Source organism: Oncorhynchus keta, chromosome 29 (assembly GCF_023373465.1).
Source record: "Oncorhynchus keta strain PuntledgeMale-10-30-2019 chromosome 29, Oket_V2, whole genome shotgun sequence".
NCBI classification, from domain to species: Eukaryota; Metazoa; Chordata; class Actinopteri; order Salmoniformes; family Salmonidae; genus Oncorhynchus; species Oncorhynchus keta.
Genome location: NC_068449.1, coordinates 47,614,141 through 47,636,185, shown reverse-complemented (window position 1 = coordinate 47,636,185; position 22,045 = coordinate 47,614,141). Strand labels below are relative to the sequence as shown.

At 41.1% G+C, this 22,045-nt stretch overlaps 1 protein-coding gene across 2 annotated transcripts; it reads left to right on the top strand.

The window, feature by feature from the left end:
• The first annotated feature begins 3,890 nt into the window (after nt 1–3,890).
• LOC118361921 (zinc finger protein 227-like) lies at nt 3,891–21,694 on the top strand. Of its 2 annotated transcripts, XM_052485339.1 has the most exons (5): nt 3,894–4,396; nt 4,771–4,898; nt 8,059–8,238; nt 17,575–17,674; nt 18,794–21,694. In XM_052485339.1, exons 1-5 carry the CDS (start codon nt 4,114–4,116, stop codon nt 19,657–19,659), a joined length of 1,557 nt encoding a protein of 518 aa, XP_052341299.1. In that variant the 5' UTR covers nt 3,894–4,113; the 3' UTR covers nt 19,660–21,694. The 2 variants fall into 2 exon arrangements, with proteins under 2 accessions (XP_035598047.2, XP_052341299.1); XM_035742154.2 differs by lacking the exons at nt 17,575–17,674; nt 18,794–21,694 and having other exon boundaries at nt 3,891–4,396; nt 8,059–11,754.
• The last annotated feature ends 351 nt before the right edge of the window (nt 21,695–22,045 follow it).

Here is a 22,045-nt window from a genome sequence, read left to right as displayed (position 1 = left end):
TCACAGGGGAGGGGCACTGATTGAGCAGCCCTATCTTATGAAAAGCCAAATGTCAAATTTTAGGAGCTAAAATCACATTTCATCCCATCACAAATAATTTCATATTCAAACATTTAAATTGAACAACAATTCCATGTGAATCCGATAACTCTGATGTGAAGACTTTCCACTGTAGAGTTTGTCATCTTATATGACATCATATTCATTAAGTACCATCGCATATGTTCAATTGTTCGTTCGGATTACCAGAATATAGTTAATTTCCCCCCACCTTCTGATGTTCCCTGAATCTCTATGTTAACCAAGGGTTTTGCAAATGTTACCTCAGAAGGGTAGAGAGAGGAAAGAGGGGGGAAGAGGTATTTATGATTGTCATAAACCTACCCACCAGGCCAACGTCATGACAGCACTGATTGAGGGATAGTGCGTTCCTGGTGTTAGTCGGCAATTGTTGTTGCCATCCTGTACCTGTCTCGCAGACTTTTGGGGAACACAACCAGAGACTTCTGACAAATTACTCTCGACAGAAAATGGACCGAGCAACTTCAACAGAGAAAGACGACAAGACATACAAGCGTAAATATGTACATTGCAATTATTTTCGAATGAGCGGCTGTTCATGTGCAAAGTATTAGCATTTCCAAGAGCATAGTTATCAACTGTATGTAGTGGGTCCATTAGGTCTTTCCCACTCTCTGTCCACACCCCTTTCCATTGTCAACCAAGCCGTCATATCGGTTTAGTCCACTAGGGCATTTTCATTGCATTTTGTAGTAATCAATGTGTAAGCTATTCTGTTTGAGTTTATGTAATTCTGTGTGATTAGTTAGTTATACAAATTGGCTTAAATATTTATTTTCTATCGCTGATTCATCATTTATGCTAGGGTTCGTGCAGATATCCAAGGATTTTGCAACATTCAGAATGAGACTGATAGAAGGTAATAAATAATGAATGACTGATTGAAGACTGAAATGTAAGAGATCTTTATATCTTTAAGAGTTCATTCATAAAACGATTACTTGTTAACTTTTTCCGTGGTGGCCCAAGATTCCTAATGAGTTAACTGTTACAGGATTAATGCAATCATCATAATAATTTAACATAGTTCATCAATTTGATAAAATAATCGTCATCACATTAATGATAAAGGCATGACAGCAGTCAAGCATCGATTATCATGTAACTAGAATAAGACCTATTTATTGGACAGGAGCATCAAGCTCATACCGTGCATTTTTACCACCCTGTGAAGTTAATCATAATTTATTTGATCTGTAGCCGAATAAACTTCATGTTTTCCCAAGTCGTAGTGGGAGGGCCACACACCATATCATCGCGTGACTCCAAGTTTACTTCGATATGATGGTTATTATATCAATATGTGCTCATAAATGCGTTTCCACCGCAATTTCTCGCATCATTAATTTTACAGACCCAAAAAGATCCCATCATGTCGAACGAACAAATTATCTGTAGGCATTTATAAAATTGTATCAAAACATCCTGTTTCCATCACAGCTCTCGTAACCGTTTTTTTTCATATTGTATGACTTTACTTGCATAAAAACTGTGGTTGGAAACGTTGTTACTGATGAAAAGTGACAGCCTTGTCCTGTTTCACGCATGTGTTTTATAATGATGAAATGAAGATGTCTGTAATGTTATGTTGAACCTTTTCCAAAGTATTCTAAAATAAATGTTACAATAGTGAGGGTTCCAGATTTATAGAATAGCTGAAGGGTTACCATAGTAATCAAAGTTATTCTACTTGTAAAATGTAATGTTTTGTGCAATAAAATTGCTGTACTTTACGTTATGAAATTAAATACACAAAATCGACTCTGTGCTGACTGACTTCGTTATTTTTTATTCATTGCAGGGACTGAGCTTCCCTTATCTCAGTCGAACCATACAACTCTACGCACAAAAATGTTGACCAAAACTAATTTACTTGAAGTACAATGTTCATCAAGTAAATGTGTTTTTGGTCAAATTTTCTGTGTCAATTGTTAAACGTAATCCTTGTGCATAGAGTTATCTTTTTTTAACTTGGCATACATTATAAAGTGAAAAGTCTGAGTCTCAGCGTTATTATGTTACTGTGGAATTGCCCTTTACAGTCTGCATTCTGAGGACCTGGTAATATCAGGGCTGCATTCAGCACATTTGAACGTCCTGGAATGTTCAATTGAACAGATGGTGCTGTACTCAACCAGTTACAAAACGGGGAGGGCTTGTTGGTTGGGGAACTCTGTCAGCATGGCAGTATGTCACTTATTGTTTCAAACCACACCCACCAAATGGGAGCAAACGTACCTCAAAGTCTATTCAAGAACTTACAAGAATGTTTTGAGGAAACGTGTTGTTCAGTACAAACCGTTCTGCAACGTAGAAAATGTTCAAGCGAACTGAACACACCTCAGGAGTTGCTGGAGGGAGAGACTGAACCTCTGAAACAGCTGGCCCCGGATCAGGACCCTGAATCAGGAGCCGTCGCTGTTCCTTCCCGAGTCGGAACCAGGAATGATCCACTAGGGACGGAGACTCCACCACAACTACCAAACAGAACACAATCAGTGGACAGGTGGACTGAACAACAGTCCTGGTGGTCATCAGAGAGACAGAGGCTCCAGTCAGGGATCCAGTCGGCAGCCCAGACCCTTCTCTTCACAGTCTCAGTGCAGGGATGGAGCAGGGCCTGGGGATGATAGAGATAGACCCTGCTGTTCCTATGATACAAACATCACAGTATCCATGATCACCCTGGGCTTCAGCCTTCACAGGGAGTGACAGAAGACAACCCTGGTGGTAATCTGTCTTCTCCTTCATGGTCTCATCTAGTGCCTGGTGACTGGGTTCATAGAAGGCCTGGACCTGGGTGTAGCCTTCCTCAGTTACCTCATGGTTACCCAACCGAAAACAGACATGGTCACAATGGGGGTTCACCATGAGAGGTACCTAACCTATAAAAAAAATAAAGGAACTCAGATGCACATTTTTTTGTATCCAATGTTTCGACAGGCAAGCTGTCTTCATCAGGGTATCTAGCCTTTAACACAGCACACAATCCCAACAACACCCAAACAATGGCTATAGGTCAAAGAGGGAGCTCAAAGACTAACCACCTGCTTGTCGCTCCTGCTTCTACCGCCTCTGTCATTGGGTCACAATGTGGGAGGCTGAGCATTAGGGCTGATGCTGACAAGCCGTACGCCTGCCCTACATGTGGGAAGTGTTTCGCTGAAGCGAACTATGTGAAGGAGCACCAGACCGTTCACACCAAGGAGAGGCCCTTCAAATGTAAACTGTTACAAGAGCCATTCTGCAATGTAGAACGGCTCTTGTAACAAGCGGTAGATGCAGGAGCCACAACCCTCAGGTGGTTGGTCTTTGAGTTCCATCCTGGACCTCTAGCCATTGTTTGGGTGTTGTTGGGATTGTGTGCTGTGTTATGGGCTTTAAAAGGGTATTTAAAAATATATTTAATTGATATTCATGCTCCACGAGGTGAGGCCAAGAACCCAAAGGCCAGCATTTACATGCCCGCCAAAGAAAGGTGGTGGACCAAGATTCAAGGGTCTGATTATGAAGGAAGAGGTGGTGGTTGCGTTTAGTACATTGTACGTTGAACTCGTCATTATGTCTGGTTGGCAAGTATGCAAATGGTTTGTGTACAGAGTGTATGGTTGATGAAACAGTGATGCATGTGTTGATTGATTGTTGTAAGTACAGGGCTCTTTTTATTTTCTTAGTAATACAGGATTCGATAGGAAGGTTTAGTTTCTCTTAATGTTTGTTTCTTTATTCGTTTAGTCTATTCATTTAGTTGTGCTTGACTACACACTCCAGTACAGTAGAGGCGGCAAGCTCCTCTAACGTTTGAGGACCGAAATAATATTATAGAAGAAGTAAACGGAAGTCAAGCGACAAAATACAAATTCCACGTTAGCGTTATTGTTTAGACGTGTTACAACACCCTAGACTGAAAAAAAAACGAATTAAACTACACCGCATTAAATACTTTCCTCAGGTAGTGTTTAATTCGCGTTGGATACGGGACTTGGTTGATAGATGTTATCTAGGTAACGCTAGCTAGCTGCTTAGCTAACAATGGCTAACTGTATGGTTTTTCACACTCAAATAGCCTCCGTCATGGAGGTGCTAGCGAATGCAGCCGTGGCAGAGATCTGTAAACTCGTAGACGACGACTATGCAGTATTTCGTTTGGAAATAACTCAAAGCCAGAAAGAAAACGGGGCCTTGCGGAGGAAACTACAGCTATTGGAACTAAAGGTGGCACGGGAGCGCGCAGAGAGGACAATACGAGAGCGCGTCCTCGCCAGTCGTCCCAGTAGTGTCAAGGTCCTCGACCGATACAAAGGAATGACAAGAGGTATATATTTGCATAAGGCTGAGGATGCGCGGCCTGTCGACGTTCATATCTCAGTGCCTGTCGCCCTGTTCCCTTCTGCACGTGTGTTAGAATTGGGTCTTGTTATTAAGCAGGATAGTAACACTTGCGCCAAGACACTATCATATTCTAACAAGATTCTTGATTTACTGCATTTCCTATTATTATTATATTATCTACTCAATGAAAGCAATGTGATGCATGTTACATAATAATACATCGATCAGTAAATAGTATATCAAGAATTTGATTAGTTATCTTACATCCTTGTAAATCCTCAACCGTGTTTGATATATATACCGTTGAGCATTGACAGTAGTTAACCTACGCCTATTTTCTCCCAATCTCACACTCAGGTGGACATCTCACTGGAGGCCACAGGAGCTTTGTGAAGCCAGCGGGTCACAATACATGGAGCGATGACCAACCAATCACTGTTGACGAGGGCACTCGAACCTCAATTCAGAACATTATTGTGATAGAGGTTAGTGTTATAGAGAGCAATATTAAAGGCGTCTTTTTGTAGGCGCTAACGGAGGCTTACAACGCCATGGCTCGTTGGCCAAAGCTTATGGGAAATTATTATTTGTTTTTTATAAATGTCGAAAATAAGGTCTGATAAACACAGGCTTAGATCTTATACGTTGTGTAATATGAAAATCATCAGATAACATAACTGTGAATTTTGAAGCATTTATGTAACCAAAACAAGTGAAAAGATGTGCTAACACAAAAATTAAAACATCTGCCATTGAAGTCTCGCTAACAGATTTAGCTTACCTTATCAAACGGACCCAAAGTTTCTTGATTACAACATCGTTCTCAAAACGGTAACCTTCCCGCTGTAGAGATATGGTTGTAGCCGGAAGCAAAACAATATACCATCCTTGCGTTTTCGTTCGATCTGGTAAAGGCCTCCACAGACTGTATGATTTTAGCCGTCTTATGTGGGCAAATTCTTAGGTCGTAAAAGATTTATATAAAGCCTTGGCTTGTTCAGTGTGTACCACTACGTGCGTTCGTAGACTCTGACTTTGTCAGGTTTAGAAATGTTTAGCCTTTATCGTAGAGTGGCTGGTGTTAAGAGCTGATAGGGTGGACTGGCCCATAAGAACACAATATAATAGTTTGATTTAAACGGTTACATGCTTTGCAAGAATAACTATTTCCCAAATAATATTTTTCATGACACATCTGAAATCAGGCGATAATGTGCATTTATCAAAATCAAAATAAACATTCTACCACAGCATCCATGTTATTTTGGGTAAAGCCTATTTGATTCTGAGTTCAGACATATGAAGTTTGTATGTGAAAACTATTTCTAAGATGCATAGTTTTCAGTTTTTCCGAACTCACTTCACTTGTACATAAGCACAGAATGAGACTTGCGCTGCTGGTGCTGGCACATGCGAATATCAGATACACCGCTGCAGTCGCAGAATGTGACGACAGAAATGATCCCTATTACACAATCTGGCCAGGTTGATAAATATTTTTGTAACATGTAGGTCCGTTTTTTTGAGTTGCATTCAAAAAATTCAGCCGCACAAATGTAAGTAGAGCTACGTAGAAAGCTAACAAAAAAAAAAGAACTAGAATGTTGGCGGACTGTAGTTTAGACTAGATTACGTAGTCGGCGTAGAGATGTAAAGAAAAAAAATCGGATTTATGTTGTAGTTCAATTTGTATGGCCGTTTAGGACTCGCAACTTACATATTTTGAGCACATAAAGGCTTCATAATATCAGTCAGTTAACATTACATTTATCTCATAGAACAAAACCTATAAGATCTCCGAAGCCTTGATCTCCGAAGCCTTGTGTGTTAACCTCGGGTCTTACTTTTGGTTTATACCCCTACCTGATGATTTCCCCCCAGAGGAATGCCCAATGAACCAGAGGTAAAGAATGCTAACTCATTTCATATTTTTTTGGGACTACAAGCTGGCGAGCTCAATAGTATTGCATAAAAAACAGTCTCTTCAGTCACTCTTTAAACAATGATGTTTACTCTCTCTCCCTTACTTTCATGTAGGCTATTTTAGCTTTGATTTCATCAGCAGCTCTATTTTCCCATGTGTGCTGTTATTCATTAATCTGTGTTGGATGCAGTCTCTCACGATCTGCAAATGTGAGTTGCGGTTTCTTGATTATTGTGAGTTGCTATTTGTTGATTATTAGGAGTACAGTAATACATCTGGCATTTCTGGAAAGCTCATTCTCCCCTTTTTAAGGAGAACATGTATTTATCCTGTTGACAGTTATGATGGGGAGACAAATCAGAGCTATAAATGGTTTAACCTGTAGCCAAGGCTTTATAGTATATGGTTAAGTATGGCTGGCATTGGTTACAATCTACCACAATATCAATGTTGCCAGCTAAGGTATAAGAGGGGATAGTAGAACTAGATGTACAAGGCTATCTGAATGGGCACACGATGGAAGTTAGACGTCTCCTAAATATTTTATTATTTAATAGAAAATAATGCACTGACTTAGGTGACTAAAATACATGTGAATAAGGAAGTGGAAGCTATTATGTGCACGATGGAAGTTAAGTTGGAGGTTTGTATGAAGTCTTCAGTAAAACAAAAATAACTACAATGATTAAAATGATTGTGATTATAACTAGACAAAAATTGTCCAGAGTTGTAGTCAACTGATAACTAAAACTAAGAAGGATGAAATTACTAAAATGGGTATTTTAGTCATAAAAACTCAATCTAAAATAGGTGAGAAAATGAACACTGCAGCCATCAATCTCTGTGCTCCCCAAAGAGTCACCCTCCAGGCATGTAGGTTAGCCTGGATGTTTGACGAAATCACCATTTCAGTAGTTCATCAAAGTAGATAAGCCATACTTTTAAGACTGCTAAATAAAAACATTACATCAATTAATGTATTGTCATGTAGAGATACCTAAGCAACTGCATCTCTCTATCGCTCTTCCTCTCCATGTCTGTCTGCCAGCCCCACTGGCAAGAACCAATAAGAACAGGCAGATGAAGATGCAATTGATTCTGGTCATTGTAGTTAATTACCACATGTTCTGTGCTTAACTATGATGAGTTTGGCAACATATCCCAGAGAGAGATCTCTCCAGAAAAACGGCGCAAACAACGCGTTGAGAGCAACAACAAACCAACAACAAACAAAATGGATTTCAAATAATTGAGTCCATCAATTAGTTATTTACAAACCAACATTTCGGTAAATAACTCAGCATCACAACAAGCTCTTATTTAATCTGAATAAATTATGAACAAACTACAACTTAGATTTACCAATTAGAAACAATTTGAATATCAAACTCACAAAAATGATAATTATACAATTACTAATTGTGATGGTAATTGTGATTGTAGCCATTTGGAGAACCAGGAAGAAAAAAAGAATTATGACGGTGATACCATCACACGTAATATAATTGAAAGCCCAGACTGTCTTCTCAAAGGTACAACAGGACCTGACACAGTGGCATGTATGGCTTTAATTAGAGATACGGATCATAAAGGAATGTCCATTAGAGAGGGCAAATTAATTGCTGAGTCTCAGGAGGATAGGGGAGCTTGTGAGACTTCTCCACGGCGTTGTTATCCAATTCAAGTCATGTACCAATAATAAGCTCCTCTCTTCTTGTCAGTCTGTAGATGCAGATGCTGGAGGATCGCCTCTGGTCAAGCAGGAGAAGTCTGAAGGAGAGGAGGACCCACGGCACAACAGAGACATCCAAACTGGAGCAGCGGCTGGAGTGCCCCCTATAGCCACGGAGGACAACACCACCGCTCCAGCGCAGCCCAGGACCCAACGCAGCATCACGGAGGTCAGTGGAACGCTGAACGCCGTCCTCAAGTCCGAGACAGACACAAAGACTTTAACTGTAACACGCAGGCTCTTACACACAGGATTTGACCACAGATCAGACCCAGAGAGACTTGGGCTGGGGAGACTGGGCTGTCCTCCTGCTCCCAGCTCCGAGTACTTACCAGTATTTCACCAGACCCAGAGGACGGTTCATTCCCGTGGAGATGGTGAAGGTGACACATTAGACACTGGCAGTGATGATCTGTCTTCCTCTTACGCTACAGAGATGGAACCTGGCAACATATCCTTGGGTTTAGAGACACAGACTGATCTGTCTAGAGGGTACTGGAACCAGTACAGTAGTAGTGTATACTCTGAAGGGTGCCTAGATAAGAAAAGGGAGGGTCTGGTCGTAGATGTGAAAGTGGAGGGCGATGCTCCTCCCACATGGAATGCAGATAGTCACCTAGGAGACCGACACTCACAGGGCAGAGAATTCTTAGATTACAGAGGAAGCTTAGAGACTAATCCAAATGTCGCAACCCACTCCCCTTTACACGCGTTCAGGGATCGCGATCCAGTGTCCGCGTCGATGGGGCTTTCTGATTCACAGGGCCCCGTCCTTTTCGATCAGGTCTTGAACTCAAACGACCAAAGGGCAAATGCTCGGGGAGGTGGAGAAACATCAGGCAATACTAAAGAGAAACGGTTCCTCTGCATGTTCTGTAACAAAGGCTTCAGCTGCCCCCAGAAGGTGGAGAGGCACCAGAGGATCCACACAGGTGAGAAACCCTACAGCTGCCCCCAGTGTGAGAAAAGGTTCTCCCGCCAGGACCACTTGAAGTTGCACCAGAAGGTCCACACAGGGGAGAAACCCTACAGCTGCCCCCAGTGTCACATGCGCTTTACCCAGGCTGGCAACCTGAAGATGCACCTGAAGGTCCACACGGGAGAGAGGCCATTTGCCTGTACGCACTGCGGGAAGAAGTTCTCAGAGAGGAGATACCTCAGGATACACCAGCAGAAAAACCATTCCACTCTAACATAGAAAGTAACCATTCCACTCAATAGCTTCTGGCGTTTAGATCAAACCCTGCATTAAAGACAAAGACTAATTTACATTGTTGTCAACAGAAATTATGCTTTTGGAATAACCAGAGTAACAGATTTCAGTGTTGAATATTCCTGGGCAGAATGTTGCATCCAGACATTGTGATATACACTGAATGTATAAAACATTAGGAACACCTTCTCTTTCTATGACAGACGGACCAGGTGAATCCAGGTGAAAGCTATGATCCCTTATTGATGTCACCTGTTAAATCAACTTCAGTCTGTAAATGAAGGGGAGGAGGCAGGTTAAAGAAGGATTTTAAAGCCTTGTGACATGGATAGTATGTGTGTGCCATTTAGAGGGTGACTGGGCAAGACAGACTAAAGTGCCTTTGAATGGGGTATGATTGTAGGTGCCAGGCGTACTGGTTTGAGTGTGTCAAGAACCGCAATGCTGCTGGGTGTTTCACTCAACATTTTCCTGTGTGTATCAAGAATGGTCCACCACCCAAAGGACATCCAGCCAACTTAACACAACTTTGGAAGCATTGGAGTCAACATGGGCCAGCATCTCTGTGGAAAGCTTTCGACATCTTGTTGAGTCCATGTCCTGACGAATTAAGGCTGTTCTGAGGGCAAAAGGGGGTGCAACTCAGTATTAGGAAGGTGTTCCTTATGTTTTGTGCAGTCAGTGTATAAGGCACATTCACTCCTGAGAAATCTGTTTCATATTGTGTTTGTGCTGTGTAGGATATATGATGTTCACAAATGAACCCAAAACACTTTTAATGAGAAAATGAATAGTTTATGAAGATCATGCAGATTTCTTTGATGAGTATGTGTGGTTTTCATATGGTATATTTAACACTTGTTTATGTTTAGCCCCTTCCACTTGTGGAAATTGGTCAATATGGATTGAGCCAAATTGAAATTTCTAACAGATTAACTATTAAAAGAATATGCATTACCATGGTAGAAATTGAAGGAGAACACTTTAGAGTTGATGGGGAAATTATTTGACCAAAGGTGAAGACAACAGTTCACCTGACACAAGACTGAATCCAAACATTACACGGTTGATTTTATGTGCATTGGACATTTACTGTACTTTTCATGGCATTTGTCAATAACAAAATCTGAAAATACTCTGGAAACATTCAGTAACAAAATATGAATATTCATTGTAATTTTGGAGTGGGAGCAAGATAGGTAAAAAATGGTTTGAGTCAAATGTATTTATATAGCCCTTCTTACATCAGCTGATATATCAAAGTGCTGTACAGAAACCCAGCCTAAAACCCCAAACAGCAAGCAATGCAGGTGTAGAAGCACGGTGGCAGGAAAAACTCCCTCGGAAGAAACCTAAAGAGGAACCAAGCTATGAGGGGTGGCCAGTCCTCTTCTGGCTGTGCCGGGTGGAGATTATAACAGAACATGGCCAAGATGTTCAAATGTTCATAAATGACCAGCATGGTCAAATAATAATAATCACAGTAGTTGTTGAGGGTGCAACAAGTCAGCACCTCAGGAGTAAATGTCAGGTGGCTTTTCATAGCCGATCATTAAGAGTATCTCTACCGCTCCTGCTGTCTCTAGAGAGTTGAAAACAGCAGGTCTGGGACAGGTTGCACGTCCAGCTCAGGGTTCCATAGCCGCAGGCAGAACAGTTGAAACTGGAGCAGCAGCACGGCCAGGTGGACTGGGGACAGCAAGGAGTCATCATGCCAGGTAGTCCTGAGGCATGGTCCTAGGGCTCAGGTCCTCAGAGAGAATTAGAGAGAGAGCATACTTAAATTCACACAGGACATGGGATAAGACAGAAGGAATACTCCAGATATAACAGACTGACCCTAGCCCCCCGACACAAACTACTGCAGCATAAATACTGGAGGCTGACGCTTCTGACAGGAGCGGTCAGAAGACACTGCTGCCCCATCCAATGATACCCCCGGACAGGGCCAAACAGGCAGGATATAACCCCACCCACTTTTTCAAAGCACAGCCCCCACACCACGAGAGGGATATCTTCAACCACCAACTTACCATCCTGAGACAAGGCTGAGTATAGCCCACAAAGATCTCTGCCACGGCACAACCCAATGGGGGGCGCCAACCCAGTGAGAGGTCTAACTGGTTAAAGAAGTGTGCATTATTTCGAAGTAATTTCAGTGCACTTTTATGACTTTATGGCTTATTTGAGCTCTGCTTGCATTGGCATTGAGGAACTGAAGCAAGAACACTTGCAGTTTTTTGTTTGGAACACAACCCTGCGTCCCCACCATCACACAATTCGAGACCTTGGGACTATAAAGGCTCTCACATTTTGGTCAAAAATGTGTTATTCACATAGTTGCTCTTTAGTTGGTACTCCACATGTGTGATGTCAGATTTGTGATAAAGACAACTTACGATGATAAAAGAAAAAGTGATATCTTCGCAAACATCTTTGAAACCCAGGTTGACATTTCAGAGCCATAAGGCTCTATCTGTGAATGACCCCCCAAAAAAAAAAAAAAAACTGATTTGCAAATGTCGCAAGATTTTTATCCCCTGCACTTCAGGTACCTTTTAAAGTGAGGACCTTATTGGGTTATGAAAGAAGAATTCATTACAAAACAGTTCTGAGATCTGGGATGAGAACTTTGATGCTCAATATCTCAGAACTATGCTTTGCGCAGATAGAACTTTAAACTCCCAAGGTCACAAATTACTGTTGCTGTTTACGTAATCTCACATTTTTCTATTGGAAATCGCAATCTGGGTCAGGTGGCAGCGTATCCATTTGACAGCGTATCCTATTGTCAACATGACTAGCTAATACAGTGGTAGGCTTTCAAAAGCTACTTCAGACAAACAGACTGTAATTTTGGTGCACATAGAATGGAGTCATGAGTGTATTCAAGTGCGTGTTCCGCGGCTAAGGTTCCACACAATACGACAAACACAGGCTCATTGTGTTCAGGACAACCCAGGGTTTAATGCATGTCATCCTTGTAACTGTGGATCAAACATAGCGATCATAAACGTTGATACTCTAAATGACATGTTTTCCAATATGGAAATGTGAAGTGCACATTTGGACTGAAAGGTGTGTGGTTTGCTTGTATGACATCAGTGGTAGTTATTATAATCCTCAACGTCTCATCTTTCAGAACGAATTGACTCAATTTCCAGCATTCCCCTCACTCAGACAACAACAAATGTGCTAAAGTAACCCAATTAACAGGTGGGATGGGGACATCTTGTTGCGCAGTGCTCAAGTTTATAACGGCTGTCAGTCAAATCTCATACAGTGATGTACAGCCACTGCATTCCAATTTAGGCGCTTATCAATGACAATCTTGTCTTTTCAACCCGTACACGGAATGACGGGCTGTGAGTGGAAAGGGTTAATATACACAAAATGGGACTTTTCATTCTAAGACTTTCATTGAGACTCTCTTTAGTATACATCACATCTGATCTCACCCTATTCTGCATACATACAACAGCACTTTATAACCAATATACACTTACTAAATATACCTACGCATACCCACACACTAACAAACACCTACTGTACACGTCATTATAGTTTAGTCAGGTATGTCTGATTTTTATTTCATTTTTACTTATCATAGCTGACTTGTTTTTACCCACATATTTATGTCCACCATGATGGGTTTAACAACAATGAAGTCATTATATAACTACAGTAGGGATGGGTAAACACACCACGTTGAAAGTCCATGCCTTTCAATCATCAAACCATCAATGCTGCATTATGTACCTTTTTGGGCGACCCCACCAAATTCACATAGAAATGACAGTTGTAGATCTGTCATTCTTATTGAAAGCAAGTCTAATAAGCGGTAGATCTGTTCTATGTGCACTATTTTTATGCTTCGCGTTCGTAAGTTTAATTTTTGCGTCTTTAACTTCCGGTTTTGTACACCAGCTGGAAATACTTTTTGGTTATTGACATGATATTTCACAGCGGTTTAGATGGTACAACGATTCTCTACACTTAGATAGGGTTGAGCGGTATCCAGATTGTCATACTGTCCTCTCAACCCAGGAAACAAACAAATAAAAGCCCATTGGGTGTCTATTACCAGAATTCTCACAATTGTCACAATTAATAGCGGATTTCCATGGAGGCTGATAGCTAAATATGTTAACAAGCGCAAACGAAAATAAACGAATTGCAAAGACAGGCAAAATCCAGCTCATGAAGTTAAACATACAGTGGGGCAAAAAAGTATTTAGTCAGCCACCAATTGTGCAAGTTCTCCCACTTAAAAAGATGAGAGGCCTGTCATTTTCATCATAGGTACACTTCAACTATGACAGACAAAATGAGGAAAAAACATCCAGGAGGATTTTTAATGAATTTATTTGCAAATTATGGTGGAAAATAAGTATTTGGTCACCTACAAACAAGCAAGTTTTCTGGCTCTCACAGACCTGTAACTTCTTCTTCTTCTTTAAGAGGCTCCTCTGTCCTCCACTCGTTACCTGTATTAATGGCACCTGTTTGAACTTGTTATCAGTATAGACACCTGTCCACAACCTCAAACAGTCACACTCCAAACTCCACTATGGCCAAGACCAAAGAGCTGTCAAAGGACACCAGAAACTAAATTGTAGACCTGCACCAGGCTGGTAAGACTGAATCTGCAATAGGTAAGCAGCTTGGTTTGAAGAAATCAACTGTGGGAGTAATTATTAGGAAATGGAAGACATACAAGACCACTGATAATCTTCCTCGATCTGGGGCTCCATGCAAGATCTCACCCCGTGGGGTCAAAATGATCACAAGAACGGTGAGCAAAAATCCCAGAACCACACGGGGGCACCTAGTGAATGACCTGCAGAGAGCTGGGACCAAAGTAACAAAGCCTACCATCAGTAACACACTACGCCGCAAGGGACTCAAATCCTGCATGTGTCCCCCTGCGTCTGAAGTTTGCTAGAGAGCATTTGGATGATCCAGAAGAAGATTGGGAGAATGTCAGATGAAACAAAAATATAACTTTTTGGTAAAAACTCAACTCATTGTGTTTGGAGGACAACGAATGCTGAGTTGCATCCAAAGAACACCATACCTACTGTGAAGCATGGGGGTGGAAACATCATGCTTTGGGGCTGTTTTTCTGCAAAGGGACCAGGACGACTGATCCGTGTAAAGGAAAGAATGAATGGGGCCATGTATCATGAGATTTTGAGTGACAACCTCCTTCCATCAGCAAGGGCATTGAAGATTAAACGTGGCTGGGTCTTTCACATGACAATGATCCCAAACACACCGCCCGGGCAACGAAAGAGTGGCTTCGTAAGAAGCATTTCAAGGTCCTGGAGTGGCCTCGCCAGTCTCCAGATCTCAACCCCATAGAAAATCTTTGGAGGGAGTTGAAAGTCCGTGTTGCCCAGCAACAGCCCCAAAACATCACTGCTCTAGAGGAGATCTGCATGGAGGAATGGGCCAAAATACCAGCAACAGTGTGTGAAAATCTTGTGAAGACTTACAGAAAACATTTGACCTCTGTCAGGGTCAACAAAGGGTATATAACAAAGTATTGAAATAAACTTTTGTTATTGACCAAATACTTATTTTCCACCATAATTTGCAAATAAATTCAGTAAAAATGTGATTTTCTGGATTTTTTTTTCTTTTCATTTTGTCTGTCATAGTTGAAGTGTACCTATGATGAAAATTACAGGCCTCTCATCTTTTTAAGTGGGAGAACTTGCACAATTGGCTGACTAAATACTTTTTGCCCCACTGTATATATAGGTAGGAGCTACCGAATGTATTTTTTTGGTGAGTTTGGACATTTACAAACAAATGTGAATGACAGACATTGTGCAAATGAACAAAGTTTTGATACATACAGTCCTGGCTCTCAAGCAGCATGTCTACAACTGTGTATGTGTGGAGTCTGTAGTCGCTAGTGCAACGGGCCTACCTGCTACGAGAAGAGAGAAATGCAAGGAAATCAAGATAAGTGGCAGCTGTTCAAATAACTAATCCAAATGGCTTTGACTTCTCAAACACGACAGAAAGTTGACACAATATGATGCCCCACCACCTTATTAAAACAGACACTGACTTAGCAAGTTCAACTAGGGTTCGTGTTAACACAACAAAAAATATATATCTTGCTGCGTTTTGTAAACGCAGATCTAAAATGCTTCTTATTGTAAATTCTGCTCGGCATCAGAGCAATTTTGTACTTCAGTTGCAACTCATCTTGAATGAGAATTCACGAACAGGCAGACAGTACTCTGAGTGATGTGAAGCTTTTTTTCTCCGGTACATTTCTTGGTGTAGCCAGCCGATTTTCGATGGTAAAGTGCTAGATTCACTTTAAGCAACATATTAGGACAAGTAGCCAGCTACCTTCTTTCTATGATAGGTCTAAACATTAGAAAGATATTGGCCATCCATCGTTTTTGGTAGAAAAAAAGACAGCTTTTTCATTGTAAGTTAATTTACTTGTGTGGCTGCCAGCCAAATTGCGTTGCACTTCTGTTGTCATCTTATGAAAATTAAGCTATTTTCTGCCTGTGTTGCATTAATGTATTTTCTGTGAAGAAAAACTATAGTTGCACGTCCTTGATCACTCTATTGAAGAAAAAAAACTCCCAGTTGACTTTAAATATAAAACGCGACCCCTGTCAATACACAGCTGGATTTAACTGCTCCCGCTTTCCCCTGTAGTGCTATTTACAAACAAACACCTGACTGGCTCAACTGTGCTGGGGACCTAAGTAAGCTTCGTGTTGATGCCATGTTTCATGAGCTGAAATAAAAGATCCCTGAAATTTTCCATATGCACAACAAAACGTAATTCTCTCAAATGTTGTCCATACATTTCTTTACATCCCTGTTAGTGAGCATTTCTCCTTTGCCAAGATAATCCATCCACCTACCAGGTGTGGCATATCAAGAAAATGATTAAACAGCATGCTCATTACACAGGTGCACCTTGTGCTAGAGACAAAAGGCCACTCTTAAATGTGATTGCAGGATAGTCCATTAGAGCTGTTGCCAGAGAATTGAATGTTCATTCATTCACTATCAGCCACCTCCATTTTTAAAAAATGTGGCATTATGTCCAACTGGCCTCACAACCGCAGACCATGTGTAACCACGCCAGCCAAGGACCTCCACATCTGGCTTCTTCACCTGAGGGATCGTCTGAGACCAGCCACCTGGACAACTGATGAAACTGGGTTTGCATCAGTGTTTCTGCAAAAACTGTCAAACTGTTTTAGGGAAGCTCATCTGCATGCTCATCGTCCTCACCAGGGTCTTGACCTGACTGCAGTTCGGCATCATAACCAACTTCAGTGGGCAAATACTCAACTTTGATGGCCACTGGCACGCTGGAGAAGTTTGCTCTTCATGCATGAATCCCGGTTTCCAATGTACTGGGCAGATGGTGTCGTGTGGGCGAGCGGTTTGCTGATGTCAACGTTCTGAACGGAGTGCCTCATGATGGCGATGGGGTTATGGTATGGGCAGGCATAAGCTACATACAATGAACACAATTGCATTTTATCAATGGCAATTTGAATGCACAGAGTTGCCGTGATGAGATCCTGAGGCCCATTGTCGTGCCATTCATCCGCCTACATCACCTCATGTTTCAGCATGATAATGCACGGCCCCATGTCTCAAGGATCTGTACACAGTTTCTGTTCTTTCCCAGTTCTTCCATGGCCTGCATACTTACCAGACATGTCACCCATAGAGCATGTTTGTGATGCTCTGGATCGTCGTGTACGAAAGTGTTCCAGTTCCCGCCAATATCCAACAACTTTGCACAGCCATTGAAGAAGATAGGGACAACATTCCACAGGCCACAATCAACAGCCTGATCAACTCTATGTGAAGGAGATGTGTCGCGCTGCACGAGGCAAATGGTGGTCACGCCAGATACTGACTGGCTTTCTGATCCACGCCCCTACTTGTTTTTAAGGTATCTGTGACCAACAGATGCATATCTGTATTCCCAGTCATGTGAAATCCATAGATTAGGGCCAAATGAATTTATTTCAATTGACTGATTTCCTTATATGAACTGTAACAATGTAAAATCTTTGAAATTGCTCCATGTAGCATTTTTATGTTTTTCTTCAGTGTACATTTGTTATAGTATCAAATCAACTAACATGTTTGCATAGTGTCATATAAAATAGCATGTTTGCATAGTACTCATAGCAATCCCTCATTGCCCAATCAGAAGATGCTCATAGCAGGGTGCTCATATAAGATTTCTTGATCCAACATCCTCTCCCTCTATATCTCTTACAGCCAGTAGACATGGAGGATGGGAAGCCTGATCTGCTGCTGGTCAAAGAGGAGACAATAGAAGATGGACCAGAGAGCATTGACCTGCTGATGGGGGAGCAAGGTAAGAGAGAAATACATATAGCCTCCATACAGTAATATATCTTCAATGGGAATAGTGATGCGCCTGGCTATTATAATTTTGAAAAAATGTTTTTTTCATAAAATTAAGTTAATACAACATGTTTACATACAAAAACACACATCATAACGTATGAAAATGTCCAGGGCCTGATTTCCCTATAGCGATGGAACTTAGGCGTACAAGTTTTTTTACAGATGCGTCTTTCTTACAACGTCCTAAAATGTAACATGCGTTTCCCAAAACACCAAGCAGAGAGAACATTCGCTAAGTGCGTTGTTGAGACATGTGTCGATACTGATAGGATCGAAAGAATGGCAGCCCTGCTCTCAGATCAGCGTTCTCCCTTTCCAATCTTACCTTTAACATTTGAATTATTCCACGATACTGACGACGGATCAGCTCCTAGACATAGTATCACCTATGGCTACAAATATTGAGGTGGCTTATTCTAATGCTTACCCTATAATAATGCACTAGGTCAAGGTTTGGAACATTGTTGCGCACATGTTACACATCATGACATATATTGAGGCCAAAATTACAGACAGTAGCATACAAAGAGCTAAATAAAGCTCCATTGAATTAACATTCAAAATACAGGTCTCTGTAGCCTATAGGCCTAAATATATTTATTTTAATATAGTCATCTAGGTTTTCATTTGAAGCATCTTTATATCCTTTGCTTGTTATGCAAAGAAATTAGCAACTTTGTATTTGTAGTTTTGTAGTCACTGTCACATTCGTTCTGAAGTTGTCGGCTGTCACAGAAAGACCGGTAAACATCTTGATTTTGTGTTTAGCGGACATCTTGATTGTGTGTATAAAGTGATGCGGATGGGCAAAAAAGCATCTAACGACGTACTTAGCTGTTCTACATGTGGTCTGAGGCAGTCGTTAAACAACAAGCGTTTTCAAGAGCAACTTTAGTAATGATGGTTTTGGGAAACCGATTAACGATGCTCATATGAAGGTTCTAACGATGAACATAGCCTTAAGATGCTTTTGGGAAACCGGCCCAGGTAACTAACTAAAAAAAAGCTCTACATGTAAAGTTCTCTGCCATGTTTTTAAAGTCTATTTTCTTAACGCATCCTGCAGGTAGTTGGCTGGAGGATAACAGAGAAGACTGGTCGGCCATCTTGGATTCCCAGAACCAGACGGGTGCCAAGGGCCCAGTGGATAACATCACTGAGCAGGCCAGGACCAGAGGCGATATAGTGGAGGTCAGTGGATGGGACAGCATCTTCAACTCTGGACTGGGGAACAACATTGTTAACCACAACCAGAAACAGACAGTCGAAAACAAAACAACAACTGAACATAGTCTCCATGACAACAGACTGGCTGAGACCAGGGCGAGGCGTAGATTTTGTCTGCGGGGACGGGGAGGTGTCGGTATGCAGCGGGAGAGAACAGACACAGACTCCTCAAGTGATGCTCCGGCCTGCTCCTATAGTTGTGATTCAGAGAGACTGACGGCGCCTCAGGTTAACCCCCTAACAGGTGCTGCCTTCAGCCTGCCTTCTATAGGATCTATCAACTGGAACATGGACCCTGCGACAACACAGACACTCCCTGGCCTTCATCCTCCTCACACTCTCCTAATGTTAAACCAGACCTCGGACAATGCCAAAACACTAAATGGCTACACAAGCCCATTGACAAATGATGGTAATAGAGACGGAATCAGTAAAGGTGTCAGCACCAAAGAAAAGCGCTTCCCGTCTTCATTCTGTGGGAAAGTCTTCAGTTTCCCCGAACAGGTGGAGCTCCACCAGAGGATGCACACAGGAGGGAAACCTTTCGGCTGCCACCTGTGCCGGGTCAGTTTTTCAGACTCGTCCAACCTGAAGAGGCACCTGAGGGTCCACACAGGGGAGAAACCATACAGTTGCCCCCAGTGTGAGAAGAGGTTCTCCCGCCAGCACAATATGAAGATGCACCTGAAGGTCCACACGGGATAGATGTCGTTCGCCTGTACGCACTGCAGGAAGGGGTTCTCAGAGAGGAGCTTCCTGAGGACACAACAGAAAATGCATTCAGCCCATGTATAGTAATATGTACAGTGCCTTCACAAGGTTTTCACACCCCTTGATTTTTCCACATTTTGTTTTTACAGCCTGAATTTAAAATGGATTACATTTAGATTTTTTGGTCACTGGCCTACACACAATATCCCACAATTTCAAAGTGTAAATATGTTTTTAGAAATGTTTACAAATTAATAAAAAATGAAAAGTTAAAACCCCTTTGTTATGGCAAGCCTAAATAAGGTCAGGAGTAAACATGTGCTTAACAAGTCTCATAATAAGTTTCATGGACTCTGTGTGCAATGATAGTGTTTAACATTTAAAAAATTATGACTACCTCATCTCTGTACCCCACACATACAATTATCTTTAAAGTCCTTCAATCGAGCAGTGAATTTCAAACAGATTCAACCACAAAGACCAGGGAGGTTTTCCAATGCTCTGCAAAGAAGGGCACCTATTTGTAGATGGGTACAAAAAAAAAAAAAAGCAGACATTGAATATCCTTCTGAGAATGGTGAAGTTATGAATTACACTTTGAATGAAGTATCAATACACCCAGTCACTACAAAGATACAGGCGTCCTTCCTAACTCAGTTTCCGGAGAGGAAGGAAAACACTCAGGGATTTCACCATGAGGACAATGGTGACTTTAAAATAGTTTGAGTTTAATGGTTGTGATGTGAGAACTGAGGATGGATCAACAACATTGTAGTTACTCCACAATACTAACCTAATATTCAGAGTGAAAAGAAGGAAGCCTAAACATTCCAAAACATACATCCTGTTTTCCAAAAAATTGACAAAGCAATTCACTTTTTTGTCTTGAAAACGAAGTGTTATGTTTGGGGCAAATCCAATAAAACACATTACTGAGTACCACTCTCTATATTTTCCAAGCATAGTGCTGGCTACATCATGTTATGGGTATGCTTGGAATTGTTAAGGAATGGGACGTTTTTCAGGATAAAAAAATAAACGGAATGGAGCTAAGCACAGGCAAAATCCTAGAGGAAAACCTAGTTCAGTCTGCTTTCCACCAGACACTGGGAGATTAATTCACCTTTCACTAGGACAATAACCTAAAACACAAGGCCAAATCTACACGGGAGTTGCTTACCAAGAAGAAAATGAATGTTCTTGAGTGGCCGAGTTACAGTTTTGACTTAAATCTGCTTAAATCTATGGCAAGACCTGAAAATGGTTGTCTAGCAATGGTCAACAATCAATTTGACAGAGCTTGAAGAATTTTGATTTAAGAATAATGGGCAAATGTTGAACAATCCAGGTGTGGAAAGCTCTTAGAGACTTACCCAGAAAAACTCACAGCTGTAATCGCTGCCAAAAGTGATTCTAACATTGAATACTTATATGATGTAGAAACAGTATATTAGTGTTTTCTAATTATTTACTGATGTTTGATAGTATTTTTAGTAAGATCATTGACAAAAAAATTACAAATCCAATTTATCCCACTTTGTAACACAACAATGTGGAAAAATTCACGGTATGTGAATACTTTCTGAAGGCACTGTAGTACTATTTAGTTTGTTTGTAGTTAATTCTGCTGGTTTGGGTTGTAGTAGGGAACTGGATGAGGTGAACTAAGTAAAGAATGAGTATGATGAGGCAGAGTAGATGATATGGTGGTGATGATGTCTGTAAAAATGCTTCACTGATGAAAAGTGACAACCTGTCATGTTGTTTGACGTTGGTGTTTTATGAGGAAATGTTAGTGCCTTAATTCATGTTTACTTGACATAAAGTAGTGAAGATGTGTGTAATGTTGAATCTTTTCAAAAACCATTCTAAAATGTTTGTCATCAAAGCGAGATTTACTTAAAAGTTCAAGTGTTACCATACTGAGAAAAGTTACTACCTTGTTATGTATTGTTTTGTACAATAAAAGTACTGTACACCAGGTTACGTGAATGTATGACCATTTTGTTCAAATTAAATACATAATTGACTCTGTGCTGTCTGACTTGGTTATTTTTGTATCATTGCAGATACTGAATTTCCCTTCTCTCAGTCAAACCAAAACATTATACTTAATTCCTGAATCAACACATATGGATTTTTTTATAATAAACTCCAATGACTCCATATTGTTAGGTACTTTAATCACATTGTTAGAGATGGGCTTGACATTTTATAATAGGTCATGTTCAGCAAAGACTTAGAAACCTTTATATGCTCTTCGGTACAATTAGTTTTTAGGGCAGTGACAGGATCTCTGAAGCGGCTGGTGACAAACAATGGATCAGGAGTCGTCGCTGTTCCTTCCGGAGTCGGAACCAGGACCGAACTACGATATACA

Coding starts and splice junctions, on each gene's coding strand:
- LOC118361921 (XM_035742154.2), top strand. CDS start 4,114: ATGGCTAACTGTATGGTTTTTCACACTCAAATAGCCTCCGTCATGGAG. Junction 4,397..4,770: donor ATACAAAGGAATGACAAGAG/GTATATATTTGC, acceptor TCTCACACTCAG/GTGGACATCTCACTGGAGGC. Junction 4,899..8,058: donor AGAACATTATTGTGATAGAG/GTTAGTGTTATA, acceptor TCTTCTTGTCAG/TCTGTAGATGCAGATGCTGG.